The sequence below is a fragment of the Odocoileus virginianus genome, chromosome 30 (genome assembly GCF_023699985.2).
Source record: "Odocoileus virginianus isolate 20LAN1187 ecotype Illinois chromosome 30, Ovbor_1.2, whole genome shotgun sequence".
NCBI lineage: Eukaryota > Metazoa > Chordata > Mammalia > Artiodactyla > Cervidae > Odocoileus > Odocoileus virginianus.
This window is the reverse complement of record NC_069703.1, coordinates 14,516,214-14,541,651: the sequence shown is the minus strand read 5'-3', so window position 1 is coordinate 14,541,651 and position 25,438 is coordinate 14,516,214. Positions and strand designations below refer to the sequence as shown.

Genomic DNA, 25,438 nt, shown 5'->3' with positions numbered 1-25,438 from the left:
AAAGTTTTAGTCATATGCAGTAAAACTCTTTTCATATGATATGTGGTTTATTTGAGAAACTATGATTGTAACATGGTTGTTACAATTAGAACCTTAAATTTCTATCTTATTTTGTTAAGTTTCATTCCCCAGTAGAATTACAGTCTGATTTCTTTGCTGATTTGGATAGGATTGTTTTTGGTCTAGGATTGGGTTCAGTTTCATATACCCAAAATAATCAAAATTACAGTGGCTCAAACACGATAAATTTTTTTTCTTTGATGCAAAAGAAGAGGCATTGCTTTGCTGACTGTATAGTCAAAGCTTTGGTTTTTCCAGTAGTCAAGTGTGGATGTGAGAGTTGCACCATAAACAAGGCTGAGTGCCAAAGAATTGATGCTTTTGAGCTGTGGTGCTGGAGAAGACTCTTGAGAGTCCCTTGGACAGCAAGTAGATCAAACCAATCAATCCTAAAGAAAATCAACCCTGAATATTCATTGAAAGGACTGATGCTGAAGCTACAATACTTTGGCCACCTGATGCAAAGAGCTGACTCATTGGAAAAGATCCTGATTCTGGGAAAGATTGAGGGCAAGAGGAAAAGAGGGAAGCAAAGGTTGAGATGGTTAGATAGCATCACTGACTCAATGGACATGAGTTTGAGCAAACTCAGGAAGATAGTGAAGGACAGGGAAGCCTGGCATGCTGCAGTCTATGGGGTAGCAAAGAGTCAGACATACCTTAGCAACTGAACAAAACAAAAAAGATGTAAAAGAAAGCCAGAGGGAGGTGGTCCAGAGCTATGGTGATAGCCCTCAGGATGTCAAAAGGAACCCAGGCTCATTTCTTTCTCTCCATCGTCCCTCAGCCAGCCCTTTGGCATTGCCCTTTTCTGGATTTCAGAGAGTCAGACGCCACTTAGTGACTCAGCACTAGCTTCTGTCCCTTGATCAAATAATAACTGAATATCCAGCCATTATATGGGCTTTTCAAGGCTGCAGGGAGGAAAAGGGCAAAGAAAAAATGCATTTCTTCCTTTAAAATAAGACTTCCAGGAAATCCTACTCAGCATTTCAGCTCTACTTTCTTTGCATTCAGTAGAACATAGTCACATGGTCATACCCCTTAACAAGGAAGGATGGTCAATGTAGTCTAAGCTGGGGTCTATTACTGAAGGAAAGAGGAGCGTGGATTTGGGGTAAGACCTAGAAATCTCTAAGTTCTGTACAACATGAAAAAGGATCCTTTTTTGTTCCTTTGTTTGCACAAGGCATGTAGACAGTAAGCCACAATTTTTCCATCTGCAAAAGGCTCTCTAACCGGGCTCTCTAATTTGGGAGAATTTTTATAAGGATAAATTTATCATTAACATGAGTTTGAGTAAGCTCCGAGAGTTGGCAGTGGACAGGGAAGCCTGGTGTGCTGCAGTCCATAGGGTCACAAACAAAGAGTCTGACTATTTCTCAGACTGAACTTCTGAACTGAACTGAACTGATAAATGTTTGAAATATGCTAAGCAATATTTTGCCTACTCTGTATTTCTAGGGAGATTAATATTTGGATTTTGATTGAAAATTTCTTACTCACTCTTAAGTTCCTTAATTTCTATAAGTAATAGTCTTTTCATAAAACCTGCCATAGAAAGGAACTATTCTAGAAATGCCAAATCATAAATCGTTTTTCTAGAGCCAAGTGTAACTTAAACTTAGAAATGGGGCTACAGCAGGTTCTAAACACTGTGCAACACTAGTGGTTTCTCAGCCCAAGTAGACAGCTCTCTGCCTCTCCTTTCTGCTTCCTCTCAAAGTCTCGCTGGTTTGTCACAGGGTTATAAAGTCCTTAATTTGTTTGTAACATTTATCAATCCTCAGTACACCCTGTAGTCATGTATCTGTGTTTCTGATTCATGACTCCAAAGAAAACCACAGGGCTAGGCTGCCCAACTTCATGATACTTCATTCATGCTATGCCTAGATTTGTCTCAGTTGTTCAGCTTGATCTTGAAAGGGTTTCAGTGAAGAGAAAAAGCACCCGTATGTTTTTAATGTTTACATATGAACTTAAAACTGAAAAACGGGCCTCACATCATTTTTTAATTTTCCAACAAAAATTGAGACTAATAGTGATAGATTACTTTTCTGCTAGAGTACCTCTGTGTGTTTTATGTGCTTTAGAAGACACTATACTGCTTTACTGGTAAGGGTGACATATACAAGTTTAAATTGACACTCAAAAGAAGCAGATCATTGCTTTAGAAAGTACTTAACATCGACTTTACAAACTTTTACAACTAAAATTATCTTGGCTTTTATTTTTAAATGAAAGCAGAGGATATAATATGGTGATGAGAGTGATTAACATAAACTTTTAATAGGATTCAGATATCATCTCTGAAGCCTTTATTTATACCTGTGAGTTGTCATAGTGCAGTTTTACAAGCTGTATTCTTTGGCGTTTATCTTTTTTTATCCACCATAGAGAAGTGATATGCTTTGATCCTTAGGTAGGAAAGAAAGAATAATTTTAAAATCCCATAACTATCTCTTATTGGCAAATGAAGCAATTTTTACCACAAATCCCTCTGGTCTCTTTTTTACTTATTCAGGAATGAAGTGTTGTGAATAATCAATTTTTTCAGTCAGTAATTGAGAATTAACACATTATTACTATACATTAATGTTCAAAACACAATTCAATACTTTAATAATAAATACATTGATTGAATGAATTTTGGCTCCTAAAGTAATGAGGATCATCAGTATGCAATTTCATGATCATTTGACTGTGGAAAGATAAGAGGAAAAATTAAAATTTGATTCTTGTTAATAAAGTGCTAATAGGATTTACATTTGAATGACAAGAGCTAGTGTGTGTGTGCATATCTGCCAGTCACTGATGTTACATGCCAGGCTCCAGGTAGGTGCTGTGCATTAAATAACGCATCTACATCTCAAGGCAACTCCATGGCATGCATGCTATTCATACCCTGATTTCGCAGACGAGAAGCTGAATCAAAGCGAGGCTGAGTACCTTGTTCAAGGTTACACATCTAGTTGGTGACAAAGATAGAGCCCTGCTCTTTGGTCTCTGAGAATGTGTGTGTGTGTGTTGGTGGGGGTGGGTGGTTGGAGTTTACTCTCCACTCCTACATTGGGTTTACTCCATACATTTGATAGGTAAAAAAGACAAGTGAAGAAGACCAACACATAAGCTATGAGGTGAAGTAATGTGAGCCATACCAACTTTTTAGAAATGGCTAATGACTAGTCAATTATAAGTGTTTTAGAAAAAGTCAGAATAAGCACTGCAAAAACATGACAGGAATTTGGAAAGATTGAGGGAATCATGGCTTGTTAGAAAGGCAAGAATAACTACTAAAATGTCTACAGGAAAAAGTTACTTGCGACTGGACATAGAGTAAAAACCCTAGAAAGATTTAAGGGCATTTGCAGCTAGAAAAGTGTAATCTGCAGCTTTGTTCCTTAGAGTGTTCTTCCCCTTTCTAATCCTAAATTAATATATTCAGAGCGTGGCTTCAGGATAGAAAATTAACTGGGCCAAAACAGAAGCTTTTCCTCATAATTGCTTGTATTTGAAAAGGCTTGTTGAGGATCCTCTTGTGTAAAACATTACCCATAGTCTGAAAGCAATCAGTAGCTCTTGCAACTGTTAATAAGCAATATTTGACATGAACAGCCTCAGTTCTTTTCACTGAAATTCTCCTCTGTAAAATCGAATACACAGAAGTGTAGTGCATCATGATATTGATGTATGACATACACCAGCGGTAAGCATTGAGTTGTTCATTTTTAGCTTTAATCCTTTCCCAGTAGAGTTTCAAAAATTCTTTGCTATACACTCCCAGCTTGGGAGGCAAGGGAAGCCATTTAGATCTTTAGGTGCCCCTTCAAGAACCGTTCACTGTGCCCATGCACACAGCAGACGGTGTGTCTGTCTGGCATAGCAGGCATGGAAACCCCTTAAGATCAAATCTGAAGTCCAGCTATTAAGTGATGGTAGGTGATGCCCCTGCCAGGGACTGAACCCATGCTCCCTGCAGTGGAATCATGGGATCCTAACCACTTACTGCCAGGAAATTCCTATCCTAGTAAATATACTTAATCACAAATTGAGATTGTTTTCAAAGGTTATTTTTCAGAGATAACTCCAGATCAAAGACCCAGCAAGGGTTAGTCCATTTCTGTTCGGTAGCTTGTTTTTTGAACTATCCTGAAGGACTAACAGAAGGCAAGGTGTCAATAACTTTTAAGTAAATTATGGTTAAATGAGTTAAGTTAAAAAAAACTCATCTAATAACTTGCTCGCATTTAAAAAATGAATAGGGACTTCCTTGGCAGTGGGCTTCCCATGTGTCTCAGTGGTGAAGAATCTGCCTGCCAATGCAGGAGACACGGGTTCAATCCCTGGGTCAGGAAGATCCCCTGGAGAAGGAAATGGCAACCCACTCCAGTATTCTTGCCTGGGAAATCCCATGGACAGGGGAACCTGGTGGGCTACAGTCCACAGGGTCCCAAAGAGTCAGACAGGACTGAGCTTGCATGCACACAGGTGGTGTCCAGGGATCTGTGGGGACTCACCAGAGAACGTGACGCCCCCTGCCATCTGGGTTTTTCTCCAAGTAGGTTTGTTCTAGGAGGGAGAAGATTGTAAAGTGCTTTATAAAATGGAAAACATGAAGCACTGGTGAGGTACTATTATTATAAAGGATTAGTGAGCAGATGAAGTTTTCTTGCATTAGAAATTAGCATTTGGTAGGAAAGATTGCTTCCCTTGCAGATAACAAAGTAAGAAAAGTAAACCCAAGGGATGGCTGTTCTCACTAGTGTCTTTAAGAGGGAATGAGGAAAGGTGCTAGCCCTCATTTAACTTCATCTTTCCCCACTCTTAACTATGATAATTCCCAAGGGAAATAATGATCGACTCACACTTAAAGAATACACACAGGACTCTAGCAGCTTTAGTTATGAAAGACATGACCCAATCTTCTGTGCCAACTCGCAAAGTTAATGAGGCTAAGATTGGCATATATTTCCTCTTTTCAAGTATTAGATAACATTTTAAATAAGAGGATGTGCAGCATAATCCCTAGAGTAATATTAACTCACACTCTTAAATGCAAGTTATTAAAGTGTTTCAAGATGCTGTTCCTCTGATCTGCCAAATGTATAGCCTCTGAGCTACAGTTTTAGCATGTGGGTCTTAGTTTCTGCTGATACCAGATATTTGAAAGGAATTGCTCTGGCCAGGTGTCTTTTCTTTGCAATTTGATATTCTTCTAAGTAGCTCTTTGTCAAAGCCAGCATTTCAGTGTCTGATTTGAGCCTTGTCCAAGTGTCCTTCACTGTCATGAGAGGCATCGGTGCCTCCCACCCAACACTGTTAGGACAAATGGAAGGAATCAGTGGCGTGGATCTCCAGTGGGGCTGTGAGGGCCCTTCACAATGATCACTAGATAGATGCATGCACCGTGAATGCTGCCTGCTTTCTTTGTGCCTACAAGTTATAAGGTGCTGATGTCACTGTGCTGTCAGTGATCTTACTAATAAATGGCTGAGACTCAGGCCTGAAACAGCTGTAGGGTTTAGATATCACCAGTGTGCTTGGGTGAAGTAGGATGAGAGTGTTTGTAGGTAGATCAGAAGAATTGACAGGAGGTAAAGAAAGAAGACATACATCTAAGCATTTGATTTTTACCCACATTACTAGGTGGCATGTCTTGTCAATTTCATTCCATTAACTTTAGCAGTTAACACAATGCCAGGTCCATAGTTGGTGCTTAATAAATATTTGTTGAATGAATGAGTGGATAAATGAAAGGGAAATGACCTGTCTTACTACTCTAGCTACCATCTGTGCAAACTAAAAGCAGTAACAAACAAAACTAGAATGGGGAAAGAGTGAGAATCCAGCTCATTTCATGTCTCAAGGATGTGAAAGAGTTCATTACATCCCATCCCCTTCAACCTCTGATGCAATTGAGAAATGAACTCAGCAATGAGACAGGGCTCATACATAATATTCACTTTATACTTGGCAGGGTTGGATAAAGAGCATATCGTTTAGACCTGGACATAAAGTGGGTTTCCTCCTTCTTGCCCCTAGTTTAAACTTACCTGCTCTCATGTGCATGCATGCTCAGTTGTGTCCAATTCTTTGCGACCCAGTGGACTATAGCCCACCTAGCTCCTCTGACCAAGGGATTCTCCAGGCAAGAATACTGGAGTGCATTGCCATTTCCTGCTTCAGAGGATCTTCCTGACCCAGGGATCAAAACCCAAGTCACCTGCATGTCCTGCATTGTCAGGAGGATTCTTCACCACCATTCCACCTGAGAACTCGCTAGACTTAAAGAGCCTCTGGACAGCCAAGGAGTAGATGACAACATGAAAACAGGATTGAGGAGAAGAGAGACTGCCTGATGCGGGGAAGATTTTCAGAACATGTGCAGGAAACACTTTGCTAACCCTCCTCAGAGGAGCCAGTGAGAGAGGAGAGAGGCAGGAGATAGGAGGAGGAAGAAGAATATGGTTCCCTCTGTATTTTCTGTCCCTTTAGATCAGGCATCAGTGATGAGACAAAGCAACTCATTCAGCACTCAGAGAGAATCACAGACTAATGGGAGTTGGGCATTCATTGAGTAGTTACTGGGTACTGAAGACTGTTGTACTGATTAGAATGACTTACAGTTAACTATGGAGTGGCTGGGCTTCCCAGATGGTGCTACTGTGAAAGAACCTGCCTGCCAATGCATGAGACATAAGAGACACAGGTTTGATCCCTGGGTCTGGAAGATCCCCTGGAGGAGGCATGGCAACCCACTCTAGTTTTCTTGCATGGAGAATCCCACGGACAGAGGAGCCTGGCAGGCTACAGTCCATGGGGTCGCAAAGAGTCGGACATGACTGAAGCGACTTAGCATGCACACACACATATATGGAGTAGCTACTGTTATTTCCAGTTAATAGATAAAGATACTGAGGCACAGATAGGTTTAGTAAGTGGAGTGAGATCACACAGCTAGGAAGTAGCATAGATAGGCTTCGATCTCAAGCAGTGAGTCACGAACCTGTACTGTTGATAACTATTGTGTTAAAGGGTTTATCACCTATTATGGTAGTCTAAGGCTTACCTGATGGTTCAAACGGTAAAGAATCTTCCTCCAATGTGGGAGACCCGGGTTCAATCCCTGGGTCAGGAAGACCCCCTGGAGAAGGGAATGGCAACCCAGTCCAGTATTCTTGCCTGGAGAATGCCGTGGATAGGGAGCCTAGCGGGCTGCAGTGCTTGGGGTTGCAAAGAGTCGGACACAACTGAGCGACTAACACTTTCACTTTTCATGGTAGTCTGAATGACGAATAGGAGCGCTTCCTAATTTGACAGTTAGGAAGCAGTACTCTGCAGGGCACTGAGGGAAGGAAGGAGGAAAGTATAATATCCCCCTTTTTTTCAATTTTAGTCTCTTTTCCTGTTTGGTTCTGGAAATAGATAATGGAGAAAAGAAGACACCTCTTCAGCGTGCTCATTTGCCTTTTTTTATTTACAATTCCACCTCTTTGTTTGGGTCAGTATTTTTAAATTAAGGATTTAAAGTCACAACTAGTTTCCTCGTCAGCTTACCTGTATTAAAAGTGCTGGAGTATTTGGGAAGCGGCACTACGCCCAGCTTCAGTCTGAAGACAGATTGGATGTACTGTTCAGTCCAGTGCTCGCATCCAGGCTCTGTGGGGAATGACTGCAGGGACCGGGAACCCCGCCCTAAAGACACTGTCGTTTTGCTGAGGAAATGGAAGCACACTCAAAACACACATGTAGTTAAGATAATTATTAAAAATAATGCATTAGAAAATACCAGCCTGCTTAGAAAGCAGGTGATCATACTCTATGGGGTTATTTAGAGAAAACTTTCATTTCTCATATTTCTATTAATCTGAACAAAAAAAAAATTGATGAGCTTTTGAAATTTCAACTCGGGAACTGTTCGTTTGAAACTTAGGGTGAAGCAACCCATCCCCCCTCCTTTAGGAAGTTCTTGTCTCTGTATCACTCAGAACTGTTCAGACCCGTTCTTGGGCGTTGACTGACCGTCTCCAGCGGTTGCAGCAGTGTCCATAATCTGAACGTGATTTTCCCCACCAGAGCATGCATGAAGAAGAGTCTTCACAAGCACCTAACCTATAAGGAAATAACTTGCAGAGCTGAACTGCCAAGGCAGGGGTTTTTGTGTCAGTGTAGGCTGGTTGTACAATAAAAGAATAATGTTAAGGAATAATCTCAAATGCAGAATTACGGAGAAGTGCTTTGAGAGCTTCATACATCTGTGGAGATTTTTATCATCTCCATAGACATTTGAGATGCATCAAGGTCTTGATTGGTCAAGATGAATAGGACTAATGATCCCTCAGAAATTCAAAGGCTTCCTATTAATTACTTCTCAACAGCTGGCTATATTTATAGTACTGCTGGGGATAAGTAGCTGAGTAAGGAAATTGCAGATTTAGAAGTGCCCCTAAACAATTCACCCTCCCTTGCCAGAGTTGTAGCTACAGAAGGAAACAGAATAGAAAAAAATCTGGTTCAGAGCATCTGTACTGAAAGCCAGGATGGATTCCGTTACAGCAAAGTTTTATTTGTTTTTTGTCTTTCAAGTAAATTAGTTTTCAACAATTTAAAACCAAGAGATTCCTGGGATGATCTGTAAACAGTGCCAGACATCCTGAACTTTTTATATAAAGAAGGACATCTGTCCCTAATGCAGTAATGTCCTTGAGCCTTTCTGCAGTGATGAATATGTTTCTTTGCTGTCCATTCAGCAGCCACTAGCTATATGTTAATTACATTTCCAAGTGTTAGAAATGTGGCCAGTGTGACTGGGAAACTGAATTTTAAATTTGTTAATTTTAACTAATTTAAGTTTCTGTAGATACTTACGGTTGCAGTCTGTCATAGTAAACACTGTAGTTCTGAGCAACCAGACAGATTCCACAAGTTATTAGATCAAAGTAATAGATATCTGGGTTTCTACTGGCCTCTGAGATCATAGGAGATAAGTAGGTTCTTTTTTTATTTTCTGGAGGACATTTGTCCAACCCCTCTTCCCTAAACTCAGACCCATGCATCTTGCTGCCTACTTGATATCTTCTGATGAACATCTCAGAACTGACCTGTCCAAGATTTGGCTTCTTCTTTCTGCCACCTCCCCACCAGGCCCTGTATCAGACAATTCTAGTGCTCATTCATATCTGGTTGTCCCTCTCCTTCTTGGTTTCCAGGAGGGTTAGACCTCTCAACTTCTTTCTAGTTAGGCGAGACCCCCTCTGGTCCAGGGGCCGCACATGGAAGCAGCATGCAGTTGCTGGCATGAGGCCCTGCAGTACCCTTCATGTTATGTGTGTCCCTAGTGAAGTCCTGCATGTTCAGTCCCACCTTGCAGGACCTAGACTAACACATATGGCTGAATTTATCTTTGAAAAATAGTGTTTTTGAATACTCCTTCTTCACACAAATTGACAATAGATTAGCATTAAATCTAAATGTCTGTGTCTCGTTTTTAACAATTTGAACCCCCAAGGAGTCCAGTCTTACTAGCCAGGTCATCCCGTAGTCTTCTTGTCCACGTGGATTTGCTTAGATGATTCCATGTGCTGGGAGCACTCTCTGCATTTGCTCCGTTTCAGGCTTCCCACAAATGAAGCTTCCCTGTCAGTCCACACTCTGCCCATACCTCCTTCCTGATGATGTTTTTTTATCTCTGGGGTAGAAGAGGGTACTATAGAGGGTACTGTGTCTACCTGTCTGTTCCTTCTCCACCAGGTCAGCATCCGAGGCTATGAATAACCACAGAATTAACATGCTATTTCTAAAGCAATTGCTGACTTACCATGCTTCATTCTAAATGGCACTTGATTGATTCATTTTTACTGACATTACTTAAACGTGTCTGATTTTACATGTAAACTGGAGGTGGTGGCCCAGTAACAGCTTTCCTGTTCCCTTTGGTAAGTAAAGACACCATCCAGAGCAGGAATGGTCCCTTCTTCCTGAAGAAAAGTACTCGTTGCTTGACAGAATTAGAATATTATCCCCAATACTTCTTATAAAGTCACCTTTAATGACTTGAAGATTAATGGGAAAATAATGGATTAGATTTTGCTTTACTAATAATCTCAGTGTATAGCTTCATGTGGGTTATTTTCTCTTTTAAAATAGGTCAGTATGTTTCCTAACCAGATAGTTAAATTAAGATCAAAAAGCATTAGTTTTCATAGTTTAATGACAGTGGTCATCATGGAGTGGGCCAGCTAAAAGAATATTTTAACTTAAATTTTATATCAATGAAAACTTCATCCAGATTCATAAAAGGTGGGGCAGTCTTTCCTTTTTCTTAAAAACATAATTCTAAAGTCTAAAACAATCTGGAGCATATTTGACAATTAACTGCAAACAAATCTTAAATCTCATTTCAGTCTTTTCTGGTCTACAAGAAAAGGTGAAAGGGTAGAAAAAGGAAGGAAATCTTGATTATTCTACCATTTGCTTACCAAACAATAGAGAAGGACATTTTATCTGCTGCTCAAATTTGAGCCCAAGAATAGTCTTGATTATGTAACATCTTCTGTGATTGATGAAAACATTAGAAAGTTTAAACTCCATATATCATCCTGCATTGAGCCTCATGACCAGTTCTGATGGGTGTTATCCTAGAAACCACTAGAAAACATTCTTTCTCATGACATCAAATGTCCACTAGGAATTGGAATCATATTTGGGAGTGAGTTTATGAATGGATACAGCTGTAGTCTTCCCCTCCAGGTGCTGGCCATCTCAGAGGATGGCACCGTCGCCCATCCAGCCGTTGAAGTCAGGCACCTGGGAGTCCGCTTGGTATTTCCCTCTCGGGTGTTCCCCAGCGGGTTCTGCTGACTTGTACCTCCCAGACAGGTGTCTTTTCCATTCAGTCTTACTTCATCTCTACTGCAGCTACTATGCCTCTCACTTGTACACCTCAGCCATCCTCCTAACTGCTCCTCCTGCATCCACTGTTCCATATATTCTTTTCCAAATCTTACAGTGCAATTGCAGTGAATTTTTTTTTGTATAAAATATCTTTTAATGTATTTTTTTTAACTGAAGGATAGTTGCTTTATAGTAGTTTGTTTCTACCAAACATCAGCATGTATCAGCCATAGGTTTACCCATGTCCCTCCCACTTGAACATCCTTCCCACCTCCCTCTGCAGTGAAATACTAAAAACGCAAACTTACTTACGCTCTTCAATGGTGCTTTTCAAATAAAGCCCCAAATCCTTAACTGGTTTACAAGACCCTATGTGGTCTACCTTCTGCCTACCTCCTGAGCTTTGAAGAGAGCTTTGTTCTTTAGGATTAGGCTTGCTCACATAAGGGGAATACACCTAAAATAACAGTGGCTTTAACACAACAGAATTTCTGTCTTGTGTAAGATAGTCATAGTGTGGCACCTTCACAGTCCTCTGGGTTCTAAACTTCTTTGATCTTGATGTTTTACCATCCTCATCACAGAACTACCACCTCATGGCCTAAAGTGGCTGCTCCAGGTACACCATCACCTCCACATTCCAACCAGGAAAAAAGAAACAGCAGGTCTGCTCCCTTCAAGAACATTTTCTGAAGTTACCCCTATTATTTCCACTTTGTCTCATTGGTCAGAACTTACCCATGCACACGTTCTTACCCAGACTGTTCTGGGTAACCATGTGCCTAGCTAAAATCCAAGGCATTATTGTTTACAGAAAAGGGAGATAAATTTCGGGGTTCCACTTAGCTGTCTCTATTGCAAGAGTTAAACCCTTATTTTCTGGAGTGAAATGTGAATCAGAAGTATTTGATGAAGAAAAATCGAGAGAAAGCACATAGCATATTATTGGAAATATGAGGCAGATACAACGGGAAATAACTGAAATTATTGAAAGTGGTTGCTTCTGGGAGGCAGGAATAGAAGTAGGGCAAGAGACTGCAAATGTATATTAAGCGTTGCAGTACTGTTTGACTTTTTCCATGAAGAACACATTTATTTTGATTTAAAAATTCCATTTGAAAAGAGAGTTTAAAAGCCTGGATTGAGGCCAGGGTTGTGAGGAAATGTAAGGACTGGATGAGTTTACCCTGAGAGCCCTTGAGGTTGTATCTTTTATTTCCCACCTTGCCAGGTGTCAGTCAGCCTTCAGTATTATGCAAAGGTGATGTTGTATACATGACTATTGTCAAAGGTTAGAAGGTCATAAGAATCAAGTTCAAGATGTTTGGTCACAGACAGTTCCCTCATTTTTTCTTTTATTAGGCTCCCTGGGGTATAAAATATTGATGGAACATTAAATGTCTTTGACTTAATGCATCTTGCTTTATTTTCCTGACCTAGACTGGTTTATGCTTCCCGGTAACTCAGATGGTAAAGAATCTGCCTGCAATGCAGGAGACCTGGGTTCAATCCCTGGGTCAGGGAAGATCCCCTGAAGAAGGAAATAGCAGCCCACTCCAGTATTCTTTCCTAGAGAATCCCCATGGACAGCTACATTCCATGGGGTCTCAAAGAGTCTGACATGACTGACGACTGCCACACACACACAGACTGATTTATAATAAGCTTGCCCAGGTAGATTTTTCTAATTGGCAGTAGCGCTCCTCACTCGAAACCCTTCTCTTCCTTGAGTGTCTCATAGCAGGGAAGAAGGTAGGTAGTATAAACTACAAACCTGCAGAAGATTGCTTAATCAAAATATGTGGACACAGAGGCCCAGAATGAAAACACAGAAATAGAACCTGAAGCTGTGGAAAGCTAATTTTCTGCTGATCAAAAAGAAATAAAAAAAATTTCCATCTAAGTGAAGTATCATGAGACTTGTAAATGATTACATTTTTTCACGAGAAATGCATCATACTTTAAAATTGCACACACCTTTAATGAGTTTTGTTTGTTAAATGTTTAGTCCAAGAGGAATTGTTGATAATGAGAGACAAAGGTCTGAAAAGGAAAACAATCATCGGGCTTGTATTTAATCACTTTTTATTTTCTCAGACCTCAGTCATGTCATTATCTGGCTTTGGTGCCTACATAACTTAATTAGGGGAGTTCAGGCAGTAATGGGAACAGGAGGGCAAAATCAAAGAGTAACAGTTTAAACAGATTGTCTGCAGACGCCTGGTATGGATGGAGATGAAGCCTATTAAGAACCTAATTCTAGAAGAAGCTCTTGACGTTGATCATTTGTGAAAAGGAGAATTTTTTTTTTTCTAACCCACATGCATGGCTTTGTACACTCATGTCTATAAACCTTAAGTATTGGTACGTCTGATCAGCAGCTTTTGGAATTACTAACACCAGGCCACTTTGAAAGAGCAGACAAGGTTATTAACTTTGGCAGGAAATAAAAATCTGGCCTTAATATACATGCGAAATTGAATTGTCTGTAGCACAAAGCTTTGGAGGTTACCCATGCAAAATGAGAAAGCTATCTAAATTTAAAATTGTCCTCAGTACAGTGAAAAGTAATTTTGCAAACTGCATTTTTACAGCTCCGAAATCCATGAAGAGATTGGCTCTATTAATTTAGATTTAAACAGAGGCTCTGTATCTTCTAAAAATGGTAAATGAGATGGAAAATGTACTTTAAGGGAAGAAATGAGTTTCTGGAAATGCTGCAGGCAGGCAAGCTCTCTACCCCACCACTCTGAATCTGCCCTGAGACCAGTTGGCTTCTGAGAAAAGGCTCTATCTACTGTGACAGGCATTTGGAATGCGGACATGCACACAAGGCCTCAATTACATGTAGCAGCGTTCAAGAGCAGGATAAGAAGCAAATCAAAGCCCAAAGCAGAAGTTATTGGCAGCTTTTCTAGTATAGTTCCTAAAGTGGCTGGGTCTTCAACGGGGTTAAAAAAAAAATTGAGAAACTGAATTTATTTTCTTAGATCTCAAATAACTTAATAGTTTTCATATAATCCCTGCCTGGAACGGTCCTGGGATGGAGGATTTGGTTATTACTCTACCTCCCTTCTCATGCAAAACATGATCTTCTATACAAAGAAAAATTGAGTTTTTCATTCCCCAGTCTTTGAATTTTTTCAGCTCATAAGAACAAACATTTCTTGTTTATTATTAAGGAAATTGTTATTTGTAAAATAGATAGGTGATGATTTATTATACCAAAAATTGGTGACGTATAATTTTTGCTATCAAAAACAATACATCAGCGGCTTCCCTGCTGACTCGGTGTTAAAGAATCCACCTGCCAATGCAGGATCAGGTTTCAACCCTGATCCGGGGCGATCCCACATGCCGTGGGGCAAGTAAGCCTCTGCGCCACGACGCTTGAGCCTGTGCTCCAGGGTCCGGAGCCACAGCTGCGAGCCCCGTGCTGCGACCACTGAACCTCACGTGCCCCAGAATCCCTGCTCCGCGGCCCGAGAAGCCGCGCTCGCCGCAGCTAGAGAACAGCCCATGCGGCAGTGCAGACCCATGACAGCCAAAAATAAATAAAATAGGAGGACTCTCAGAAGGAAGGAAGAACACAATAGCTGGAGCGTAACAAGGATTCATAGTAAACCTGGGTTTAGAGTTCTTAGAGTTCCTATTTTAATTTTGAGTTGATGAGGAAACTGAGAAAACGTGAGTATTTTCCTTAGAGCTACTTAGTATAAGGTCATCTGAATTTTCAGATAATTTACATATTTGCTGTTAGCTTATCAAAAACGAAGACTGCTGAGTAGACAGTACCCCAGAACAATGCAGTCAACTGCTCTTTCCTTATCTGTACATAATTTTCTTTTTGCTTTTCAGGTATTGCTGTGCTGTACTTGCATCTCTACGATGTGTTCGGGGACCCCGCCTACCTGCAGATGGCACATGGCTACGTAAAGCAAAGTCTGAACTCTTTGAGCAAGCATTCCATAACCTTCCTCTGCGGGGACGGGGGCCCCCTGGCGGCGGCGGCTGTGGTGCATCACAAGATGAACAATGAGAAGCAGGCGGAAGAGTGCATCACCCGGTACTGTTTCTTTTTGAAAATTACTGTCCTAGACATTTTGCCTTAACTCTGTGTGTGTTAGCAGAAGAACGTTTTAGTGAATTTACTCTTCTCTCAGCAGTAAATCTTACTGCTGTCGTTTGATCAAGTCTCACATTATTCCTGAGTTATACAGCCATAGTAACCCATAGTTAAACAGCCATTGTAACCCTTCTTTATTGCAAGGTGTAATGACACTGACATGTTCCAGATCGGACCTCAGTTCCTTAACGTAACTGGGATAAAAAGCCTCGTCGTGTGATTACTAGTCCAGGGTGCTGTCCAGGGTCAATAATTCGAAGAAACGTGGTGCATGTGCTGTAGTGGGCCGGAAGGGGCCTCCCAAGGAATCACAGAGCCAAAACGGCTCTTACAGAAATGATGACTTGCAGATCCAGTTTCATTTTAATATAAATCAGGGCAGCCCCGAGAAGCTTGTGAATAATGAAGAATTGTGAAACTTTTATACTAACAAACTACAGTCTTTGCTTTAGTAAAGTTTATTGAACACTTTCAGAATTCGACTAAGAAATCTGTCTGCCATGCAACTCTGCGTGCCGGACTGTTAAAGTGAAAGTCACTCAGTCATGTCTGACTCTTTGAGACCCCAGGGACTGTAGTCCATGGAATTCTCCAGGCCAGAATACTGGAGTGGGTAGCCTCTCCCTTCTCCAGGGGATCTTCCCACCCAGGGATCGAACCCAGGTCTCCCGCATTGCAGGTGGATTCTTTACCTGCTGCGCCACCAGAGAAGCCCAGGAATACTGGACTGCATAGCCTATCTCTTCTCCAGGAGTCTTCCTGACCCAGGAACTGAACCAGGGTCTCCTGCATTGCAGGCGGATTCTTTACCAGCTGAGCTACCAGGGAATCCCAAGGCTCTCCCTAAATATTCTTACACAGAGAGAGTTTTCTATTCCAGCAGAGGTTTTTGTTTTGTTATTTAACAGACCTGACTTTTCAGAGCAGTTTTCAGTTCACAACAAAACTGAGAGGAAGGTACAGAAACTTCCCATACGTCCCCTGGTCTGTACGTGCATAGCGCCACCGCTCCCCCACCCCCGCCATTATCAACATCCTCCACAGAGTATGCTAGCCACAGGTGATGAACTTGTGTTGACACGTCATATCACCCAAAGTCTATGGTTCACTCTTGGCTTTGTACATTTTATGGGATTGGATAAGTGTATAATGGCAGGTATACATCATTACAGTATCATACAGAGTAGTTTCACTGCTCTTAAAATCCTCTGTGCTGTGCTTATTAATCTCTCCTCCCTTCTTCCTATTGTTCTTTTTACCATCTTCATCATTTTGCCTTTTCCAGAATGTCATAGGGTTGGAATCGTATAGTATATAGCATTTTCATATTGGCTCCTTTCATTGGTAGTATGCATTTAGATTTCTCCATGTCTGTTCATGGCTTGATAGCTCTTATTTATAGCACTGAATAATATTCCACTGTCTAAAGGTACCAGAGTTTATGTATTCATTCACCTATTGAAGAACACTTTGGTTTCTTTCAAGTTTTGCCAACTATAAACAAAGCTGTGAAAAACATTCGTATTCAGGTTTTTGTGTGGACATGTTTCCAGCTCTTTTCAGTAAAATACCGAGGATCATAATTTCTGGATTGTGTGATAAGACTATGTTTCATTTTGGAAAAAACTTAAACTGTCTTCCAGAGTAACTGTCTTCCCATTTTGCATTCCCACCAGCAATGAATAAGAGTTCTTATTGCTCCCATCTTTGTCTGCATTGGGTGTTGTCAGTGTTCCAGATTTTGGCCATTTTAATAGATGTGTACTGGTATCTCATTGTCTTAATTTGCATTTCTGTGATGACATATGTTGAGGGGCATCATTTCATATACTTATTTGCCATTTTTTTTTAATTGGAGGCTAATTACTTTACAGTATTGTAGTGGTTTTTGCCAAACACTGACATGAATCAGCCATGGGAGTACATGTGTCCCCCATCCTGAAGCTCCCTGCCACGTCCCTCCCCATCCCGTTCCTCAGGGTCATCCCAGTGCACCATTTGAATATCTTCTTTGGTAAAGGTTTAGCCCGTTTTTCAAGTGGATCCATGATTTTAGTAAGTGATCATCTCCGAACTGACCATGGTTTTTGATTCTCACTCTTCATTCTTATAAATTACTGTTAGAATAGCATTAATATTTCTGGTTTTATTTGCTGAGGATCCCCATGCTTTAGAGGTTCGCAAGAAAGTCTCATTCAATGAATCACTCTTTAAGTTTCATAAAAATAAATTGTAGTAGCCTTGAAAACTCAGCAGTGGCCACAGGACTGGAAAATGTCAGTTTTCATTCCAATCCCAAAGAAAGGCAATGCCTAAGAATACCCAAACTACCACACAATTGTACTCATCTCACACACTAGCAAAGTAATGCTCAAAATTCTCCAACCCAGGCTTCAGCAATGCATGAACCGTGAACTTTCAGATGTTCAAGCTGGATTTAGAAAAGGCAGAGGAACCAGAGATCTAATTTGCCATTGTCCGTTGGATCATCGAAAAAGCGAGGGAGTTGCAGAAAAACATCTACTTCTGCTTTATTGACTATGCCAAAGCCTTTGACTGTGTGGATCACAACAAACTGGAAAATTCTGAAAGATGGGAATACCAGACCACCTGACCTGCCTTCTCAGAAATCTGTATGGAAGTCAGGAAGCAACAGTTAAAACTGGACATGGAACAATAGACTGGTTCCAGATCAGGAAAGGAATACGTCAAGGCTGTATATTGACACCCTGCTTATTTAACTTACATGCAGAGTACATCATGAGAAACACTGGGCTGGATGAAGCACAAGCTGGACTCAGGTTGCCAGGAGAAATATCAATAACCTCAGATATGCAGATGACACCACCCTTATGGCAGAAAGCGAAGAAGAACTAAAGAGCCTCTTGATGAAAGTGAAAGAGGAGAGTGAAAAAAGTTGGCTTAAAACTCAACATTCAGAAAACTACCATCATGGCATCTGGTCCCATTACTTCATGGCAAATAGATGGGGAAACAATGGAAACAGTGACAGACTTTATTTTGGGGGGGATACAAAATCACTGTAGACAGTGACTGCAGCCATGAAATTAAAAGACACTTGCTCCTTGGAAGAAAAGTTATGACCAACCTAGATAGCATATTAAAGAGCAGAGATATTACTTTGCCAACGAAGGTCCGTCTAGTCAAAGCTATGGTTTTTCCAGTAGTCATGTTGAATGTGAGATTTGGACTGTAAAGAAAGCTGAACGCCAAAGAATTGATGCTTTTGAACTGTGGTGTTTGGAGAAGACTCTTGAGAGTCCCTTGGACTGCAAGGAGATCCAACCAGTCCATCCTAAAGGAAATCAGTCCTAAATACTCATTGGAAGGAGTAATGCTGAAGTTGAAACTTCAATACTTTGGCCACCTGATGTGAAGAACTGACTCATTTGAAAAGACCCTGATGCTGGGAAAGATTGAAGGCGGGAGGAGAAGGGTACGGCAGAGGATGAAATGGTTGGATGGCATCACCGACTCAATGGACATGAGTTTGAGTAGACTCTGGGAGTTAGTGATGGACACGGGGGCCTTGTGTGCTGCCGTCCATGGGGTTGCAAGGAGTCGGATACGACTGAGCAACTGAACTGATATTCTACATATAATGTCATCCTCTCTCAAAATATGTACAGCCAAATCGTAATAGTTTCATAAATGACGAATGTTATTAGGTATTAAGTGAAAACAAGATTTGTGTATTCAGATGCAGTGCGGAAATACTAATTAAAGTTACAGCATGCTTTTACTGGCTTCTCAGAGTCTTCAGTAACTTTTAAACACAGGGGAAACTTAGGTGACTCTAGGGAGCAGAATTTGCCACACTTGTCTCTTAGGCAACCTCAGGACTTTTTAGGGTCTGTTGTTCTAAGTAACACTCTTTAGGGAATAATACCATTTATTAATATTGGCTTATTATAAAACACTTAGAATAAAATTTGTTTTTTCTTGATACCTTGGTATTAAAAGTGTTATATCATTTTTTGTTTTACAACATGTCAGCAATATTTTATTTATAGACTTAAGGTTAAAAATATAGAATGCAGGTGTATGATGGAAAAATACCTCTTTTTGGCCTCAGGTTTGGTTTTTTAGATTCCTGAAGTTCATGGCAGACCAAAAAGAAACAGAATTATTTATAAATTACTTTCACATCTCCTCCCTTTTAAGTGAAAAATTTCAAAGTCTTTTCAATTTAACTTCAGGAAATCCAAAATTACTTGATGACATCAGTTATTTAATAAAGGTAGGGCTTCTTAGCTTTGGAATCTTGAGAAACTTAGGGCTTCCAGAGGTGTATAGAAAACTCCTAAATTATATTCAGTATGAAGAGAACATTTATACTTTTCTTGGCGGGGTCTGTGACTGCCCAAAAGAAATGTGTGTACATGTGTGTGTTCTTGTTCAAAATTGTCCGGCAGTTGGCTGAGACAAGTGGAGAGAAAGATAACAAATAGTGCTAATTCTTCCCACTGCTTGATTTATACTGTTTTCTCCCTTCCTTCTACACAGAGATAGTTGGTGCTACTACATGAATAAAGAGCACTGCCTATTTTGTGCCCAGTTAAGTGACTTACCCTCACACACAACATGCTTTCAGGCTAGTGCTTAGAGTGACAAAGAACTTTGGCTTTCTGGTCAGAAAATGTATACCCTTTCTCTTTTGTAGCAATGAATAAGAAAAGGACTTCTTTTTTAAAAGTTACAAACCTTTTGATGATAAAAGGCAAAAACTCTTTCCGGTAACACCCTGGGGAAATACTGCTAGGAGTGGAACAGAATTATCCTGTTTTTATGTCTTTATTCTTGCCTCAGTGACATGTCAATGACTTGTCTCTTCTAAAGATCGGTTGCTATTAATACCCACATAGCAAAACAAATAAGTGGAGCTGCAATGATGTGCTTCTGGGTTTGAGAGTTTCTGAAAACACATAAAATAACCATCATGATTGATAAATGCTGTCATTTTTTCATTTTGTCTTAATAATATAGCATTCTAAAGCATGACGTTAAAAGTCCTAGTTTTAGTAATTGTTTTAGTCTTTCTCTTTCTGACTTTGTTTTTAATTTCTATTGAAATATAGCATGTGTTAGTCGCTCAATTATATCCGACTCTTTGCGACCCCATGGACTGCAGGCACACCAGTCTCCTCTGTCCGTGGAATTTTCCTGGCAAGGATATTGGAGTGGGTAGCCATTCCCTTCTCCAGAGGATCTTCCTGACTCATCAGTCCTGGGTCTCCAGCATTTGCAGGCGGATCCTTATGGTCTGAGCCACTAGGAAAACGCTGATTGAAGTATACTTGATTTTATACACATATGGGCTTCCCAGGTGGCTCAGTGGTAAAGAATCCTGCCAAGCAGGAGACACAGGTTTAGTCTCTGGATCAGAAAGATCCCCTTGAGAAGGAAATGGCAGCTCACTCCAGTACTCTTACCTGGGAAATCCCATGGACAGAGGAACCTGGTGGGCTACAGTCTGGGGTTACAAAAGAGTCAGACATGATTTAGTGGTTAAACAATTATATGTTAATATATATATATGAGTTCCCTGTGCTCATAGCATATCCTTGTTGATTGTCTATTTTATCTATTGTAGTGTTTATATTTTAACCCCATACTCCTAATTAATTCCTCCCTGACCCTTTCCCCTTTAGTAACCATATGTTTGTTAACTGTGTTTGTGAGACTCTTCCTGTTTTGTAAATAAATTCATTTATGTCATTTTTTTAGACTGCACATATAAGGTCTATCATATATTTGTCTTTCTCTGCCTGGCTTACTTCATTTAGTGTGGTAGTCTCTAGGTACGCCCATGTTGCTGCAGATGGCATTATTTCATTCTTTTCATGGCTGAGTAATATTCCATTGTATATATGTCCTACATCTTCTTTATCCATTCATCTATGCCCGGACTCTGAGGTGGCTTCTATGTCTTGGCTATTGTAAATAGTGCTCTAGAACACTGTTAGATACATGCAACTAATGAGTTTTAATGAATTGAATTCAAATCCATAAAAAAATAAGGTACTTCCTTCTTAAGTACTCATTATAATGAGATGCACTGACCAATACTTTCTTTTCAAGTATTTGAAAATAAGTACTTGCCATCTACTTTGAACAACCAAATGTTTGGTTGCAAAATAATTGGTATGCTGATGATATATCGCCACCTACTGGTTCCTTGTGGAAGCCACTGGGCTTTCCTGGTGGCTCAAACGGTAAAGAATCTGCTGGCAAAGTGGGAGACCTGGCTTGGATCCCTGGGTTTCGAAGGTCCCCTGGAGAAGGGCATGGCAAGCCACTCCAGTATTCTTGCCTGGAGAGTCCCATGGACAGAGGGGCCCAATGAGCCACAGTCCACGGGGTCACAAAGAGTCGGCCACGACTGAGAGACGCAGCGCGTACTAGTGGTGATGCAGGTCATGACAACGGCAAATGAAAGAACGGTGTTTTCTAATTCACTGGTTCAAACACATTTTATTGAGATAAGAACATCGTTGGAGTTAATGCAACAGGTAGTAATTGTTTTTAGTAACTTCCATAGAGCAGTGTTTATTTAAAAAACTGCTAATCATTTCGTTCTTTGAATAGGTCTTTCAATAATACCCTTTACAAAAATGAGAAGTGATTTTCTATCGCTAAATTCTATAGAGTTTGATGCATTTACATTAATACTTTATAATAAATTCTTATGAAAACTCTAGGATGTTTATTCTGTTTACTACAACAGTTTAGTTTGTATCTAGTTAACAGATTTTATTAAATTCTCAACATTACTGAGTTTCCAGTTCTGGTGTGAGGAAAAAAATAGAATTTTTCTTAATAAATGTTTTTAAATTTTTGAAAATTGTTAGAGATTTGTGGGGATGAGGGAGGGTATTAAAGTAGGAAAAAACCACCCTGTGGTTATAGACCAGATAACAGATAACCCTCTTGGCATTGGAGGGGGAAAAAATCAAGCAAGGTATTACAAGAAAATTGAAAGCAACCTCTGACCACTGTGTCCCTACTACTAATAACCACTGTTTCACTGAGGGTTTAATGCCTGTGTTTGTAATAGAAAAGAAATGCATAAGCCAGCATTTGCATGTTTAACCAGTTTGATTGAGGTGACTCCATTTGTTCAGGTATAAATATGGAAACATTTAACTTTGTCAGTAACTGCAACCAGCCAAGCTCTTTGAAATCTCTCTTTCCTATTGGGGAGTAGGTTCCCTTAAGGATGCTTTCCTAACTTTTTCTCAGTTATTGTTTCAGCCCTTTTTACTCACTAAAATCATCTCATTCCTCTGGACGTGCTACAATTTGCTTATCCACATCACCTACTGATGGACAACTTGGTTGATTCTGAGTTTTGGTAATTATGAGTAAAGTTGCTGTAAACAACAACAAAAAATCAATTCATTCTGCTTATTGAAGTGTGTCTTCTTCATTTTTAATCCTAAGAGTTCCCCTCCCACCACAGGCTTGTGGAAGTGCTTGGGGAGGGATCCACAGAGGAGGGTTGTTTTCTTTTTCACAAGTACCTTCCCTTCAGAGCTAGGACTATCTATTGATGGTGGTAGCGGTTGTTAGGTTCTTGTTTTCCTGTTTGTTTTTGTTGTTTGTTGATGTTGGTAGTCTCCAGAAATTAGAGGTAGGGGGCTGTGCACCCTCTCAGCTGTAACCTTCATTTTACCACTGAGTAAGTGAAGGCACAAGCAGTTAAGCAGACTCTCACATTTATTAGGAAGAAGACACACATCCTCTACCCTGTTCTTGTGGCTCAGATAAAGCCACATCCTCCCTGATTCTTCTTGGATCTTACTCATCAAATGGTGGCTAGAGCCTGTACCATTTCCCAAACATCCCACCCATCTCCACCACTCCACCAATATTTCCTAACATTCTTTACTCCCCATGTTATCAAATCCTCTAGTGTAAATTTTGATAAAGTTATTTGAAGTGCCAGGTATCTCTGAAAGTTGATTCTTTACTAGAATACTTCAGTTCAGTTCACTCACTCACTCATGTCTGACTCTTTGTGAGCCCATGGACTGCGGCACTCCAGGCTTCGCTGTCCATCACCAACTCCCAGAGCTCACTCAAACTCATATCCATCGAGTCAGTGATGCCATCCAACCATCTCATCCTCTGTCATCCCCTTCTCCTCCTGCCTTCAGTCTTTCCCAGCATCAGGGTCTTTTCCAGTGAGTCAGCTCTTCGCATCAGGTGTCCAAAATATTGGAGCTTCAGCTTCAGCATCTGTCCTTCCAATGAATATTCAGGACTGATTTCCTTTAGGATGGACTGGTTTATTCTCCTTGCAGTCCAAGGGACTCTCAAGTCTTCTCCCACACCACAGTTCAAATGCATCAAATTTTTTGGCACTCAGCTTCCTTTATAGAATACTTCAGATATAACCAATCACTCCAGGGGTATGATTTTTTTGTTACTTCAAATGCTTATTAAACGTTTTTAGTATGTAGACTAAAGTTAGATAATATGCAGGCATTATTTATACTTCACTACTTTAAAAATAAATGTTTAAATTGGAAGGCATCATTCATCTTATAAATGAGAAATTTAAAGTATAGAGATTAAATAGCATGTTTCGTATCATAAGCTACCTGATGACAAGATTTTTTTTTTTTTGGTAAGACTAATGTCCTCTCATTACTCCTCTTTTCCAGAAGTCCCCTGACTCTCTCCCTCATGCTTTTTTAGTATACTAAAGTCATTTTGTCAAGCTTCATCAAAGCCTAAATCATTTTAATAATTAAAATGGTCTCACATTGAATTTGTAGGATAATTTAAGGATCATTGAAATGTGCTTTCAAAATTTCATGTGATGAAAAATGTAAAATAGCAACGACAGTTTTCTAGCTATCATATTTCCTGCCCCCCACCAAAAGAGAAAAAGACAAAAAAAGTTCATTCTCAGAGTTCAGACTACAAGTATAGTTGCTTCTCTGAGCTCGTATCCCTCTGTGAACTCCACCTACTTTCTGGTTCTCTGGGGCTTCCTCTTTTGATTCTCCGGAAAGAAGTGAGGCTTCGGTTACCCTACTCAGCCACACACTTCCCATGATTGGGCCTGCATCTGGGGGGTCAAGTGATGGGGAGGCTGGGAAGAGAAGTGAGGCAAAGGGCCTCCCGCCCCCTCAACACTCCTGGGGCTCCAGCCTCTCCAGTATGCGTGGGCAGGTCCCTCTCTCAGAGTTCTGGCCCCTGTGGGCTCCCGTTGCCTTCACTTCTGCCAGCATGTGATTCCTGGTGGCCTGGGGAGTGAAGAGAGAAATGAAGTGTTTTACCACTCTCTGCTATTAAGAGTTCCCTTTCCTCTTCTTTTCTGAGACAGAACTGAAGGGCTTCTTCCAGGACTCTTCCAGCCCACTGATGCCCACTTCCAGGCTTCAGGCAGCCCTGAGTTCAGGCCAGGGAAATACCAGAGGGGAAAATGTGGTAAACTCACCACTGGTTTGGCAGTAGTACTTCAAATTCTGGTCATCCCCATTCTGCTGGCTACTGTTTACTTTTCAGGGTTTTCAAATAGCTTCACACGTTCTCTGTAGGTTCTGGATCTACATGTGCTGTGAGAGGCAGGATGGCTTATGCTTACTCCATCTCACCTGCGACCAGAACCAAAAATAATTTTTGAGGGAGGGAAGCTGAACTGAGTCTATCAATAGGGAACAAATAAATTATAATCATTCGGTGGAATACTATGCACCTGTGATAAAGACAGAGATTACTCTGTGTGTGCTGATCAGGAATGATTGTCAAGATGAATTGTTAAGTAGCTGAGTCACAAAACATTTGGGGAAACATGTTTATAAATAAGTTTATGTATTCTTACGTGTGCATAAAATAATTCTCGGAATACACAAGAAATTGGTAACCAGGGCTGTTTCTGAAAGGAAGGACTAGAGGCCGGGTGACCGAGGAAGCAGGGAGCCTGACTGATCCCTTTGTGCTGTTTGTATATGTAACTGACGGTGGTGGATCAGGCTGCTGAACAAACACTTCAGCCAGGCCAGATGACACGCTTCAGAGGTAAACCAGGAAAGGTGATAACTGGGCTGCCGCAGGCATTTCATGTTATGGAAACAGTTCCTCAGACTGAATGTTACAATAGCCAGTAGTTCTTGGCTTCTCGAACGAACGCCAACTGCTGGCCTCCAGGTGTACTGCCATGAGGGGCTCGGGGAAACTGTAGGTGGTCCCAGCCAGAATCCTGTGTTCCTGCATTCTTTAAATTTCTTCTTTGTCCATTCCCTTGTGAACTGAAGAAAAGAAATGTAGTTGATGGTTAATCACTGACCCCTGATTACCCATTTATGGTCTGGCCCAGCCTACTTA

The 25,438-nt window shown here is 40.7% G+C and overlaps 1 protein-coding gene and 1 long non-coding RNA gene across 4 annotated transcripts in view; one reads left to right on the top strand and one right to left on the bottom strand.

Moving 5' to 3' along the window:
• The window catches only part of LANCL1 (LanC like glutathione S-transferase 1), a 47,347-nt gene that overhangs the window by 6,558 nt on the left and 15,351 nt on the right, over positions 1-25,438 (top strand). For all 3 annotated transcript variants that reach the window (XM_020891159.2, XM_020891174.2, XM_020891167.2), the window contains exon 4: positions 14,812-15,019. In XM_020891159.2, the coding sequence (XP_020746818.1) occupies positions 14,812-15,019 (208 nt within the window). The remainder of the gene's footprint in view (positions 1-14,811; positions 15,020-25,438) is intronic.
• The window catches only part of LOC139032175 (uncharacterized), a 159,819-nt gene continuing 157,005 nt past the window's right edge, over positions 22,625-25,438 (bottom strand). Inside the window, exon 4 of the long non-coding RNA XR_011484690.1 lies at positions 22,625-25,362. This is a non-coding gene — a long non-coding RNA (uncharacterized lncRNA). The remainder of the gene's footprint in view (positions 25,363-25,438) is intronic.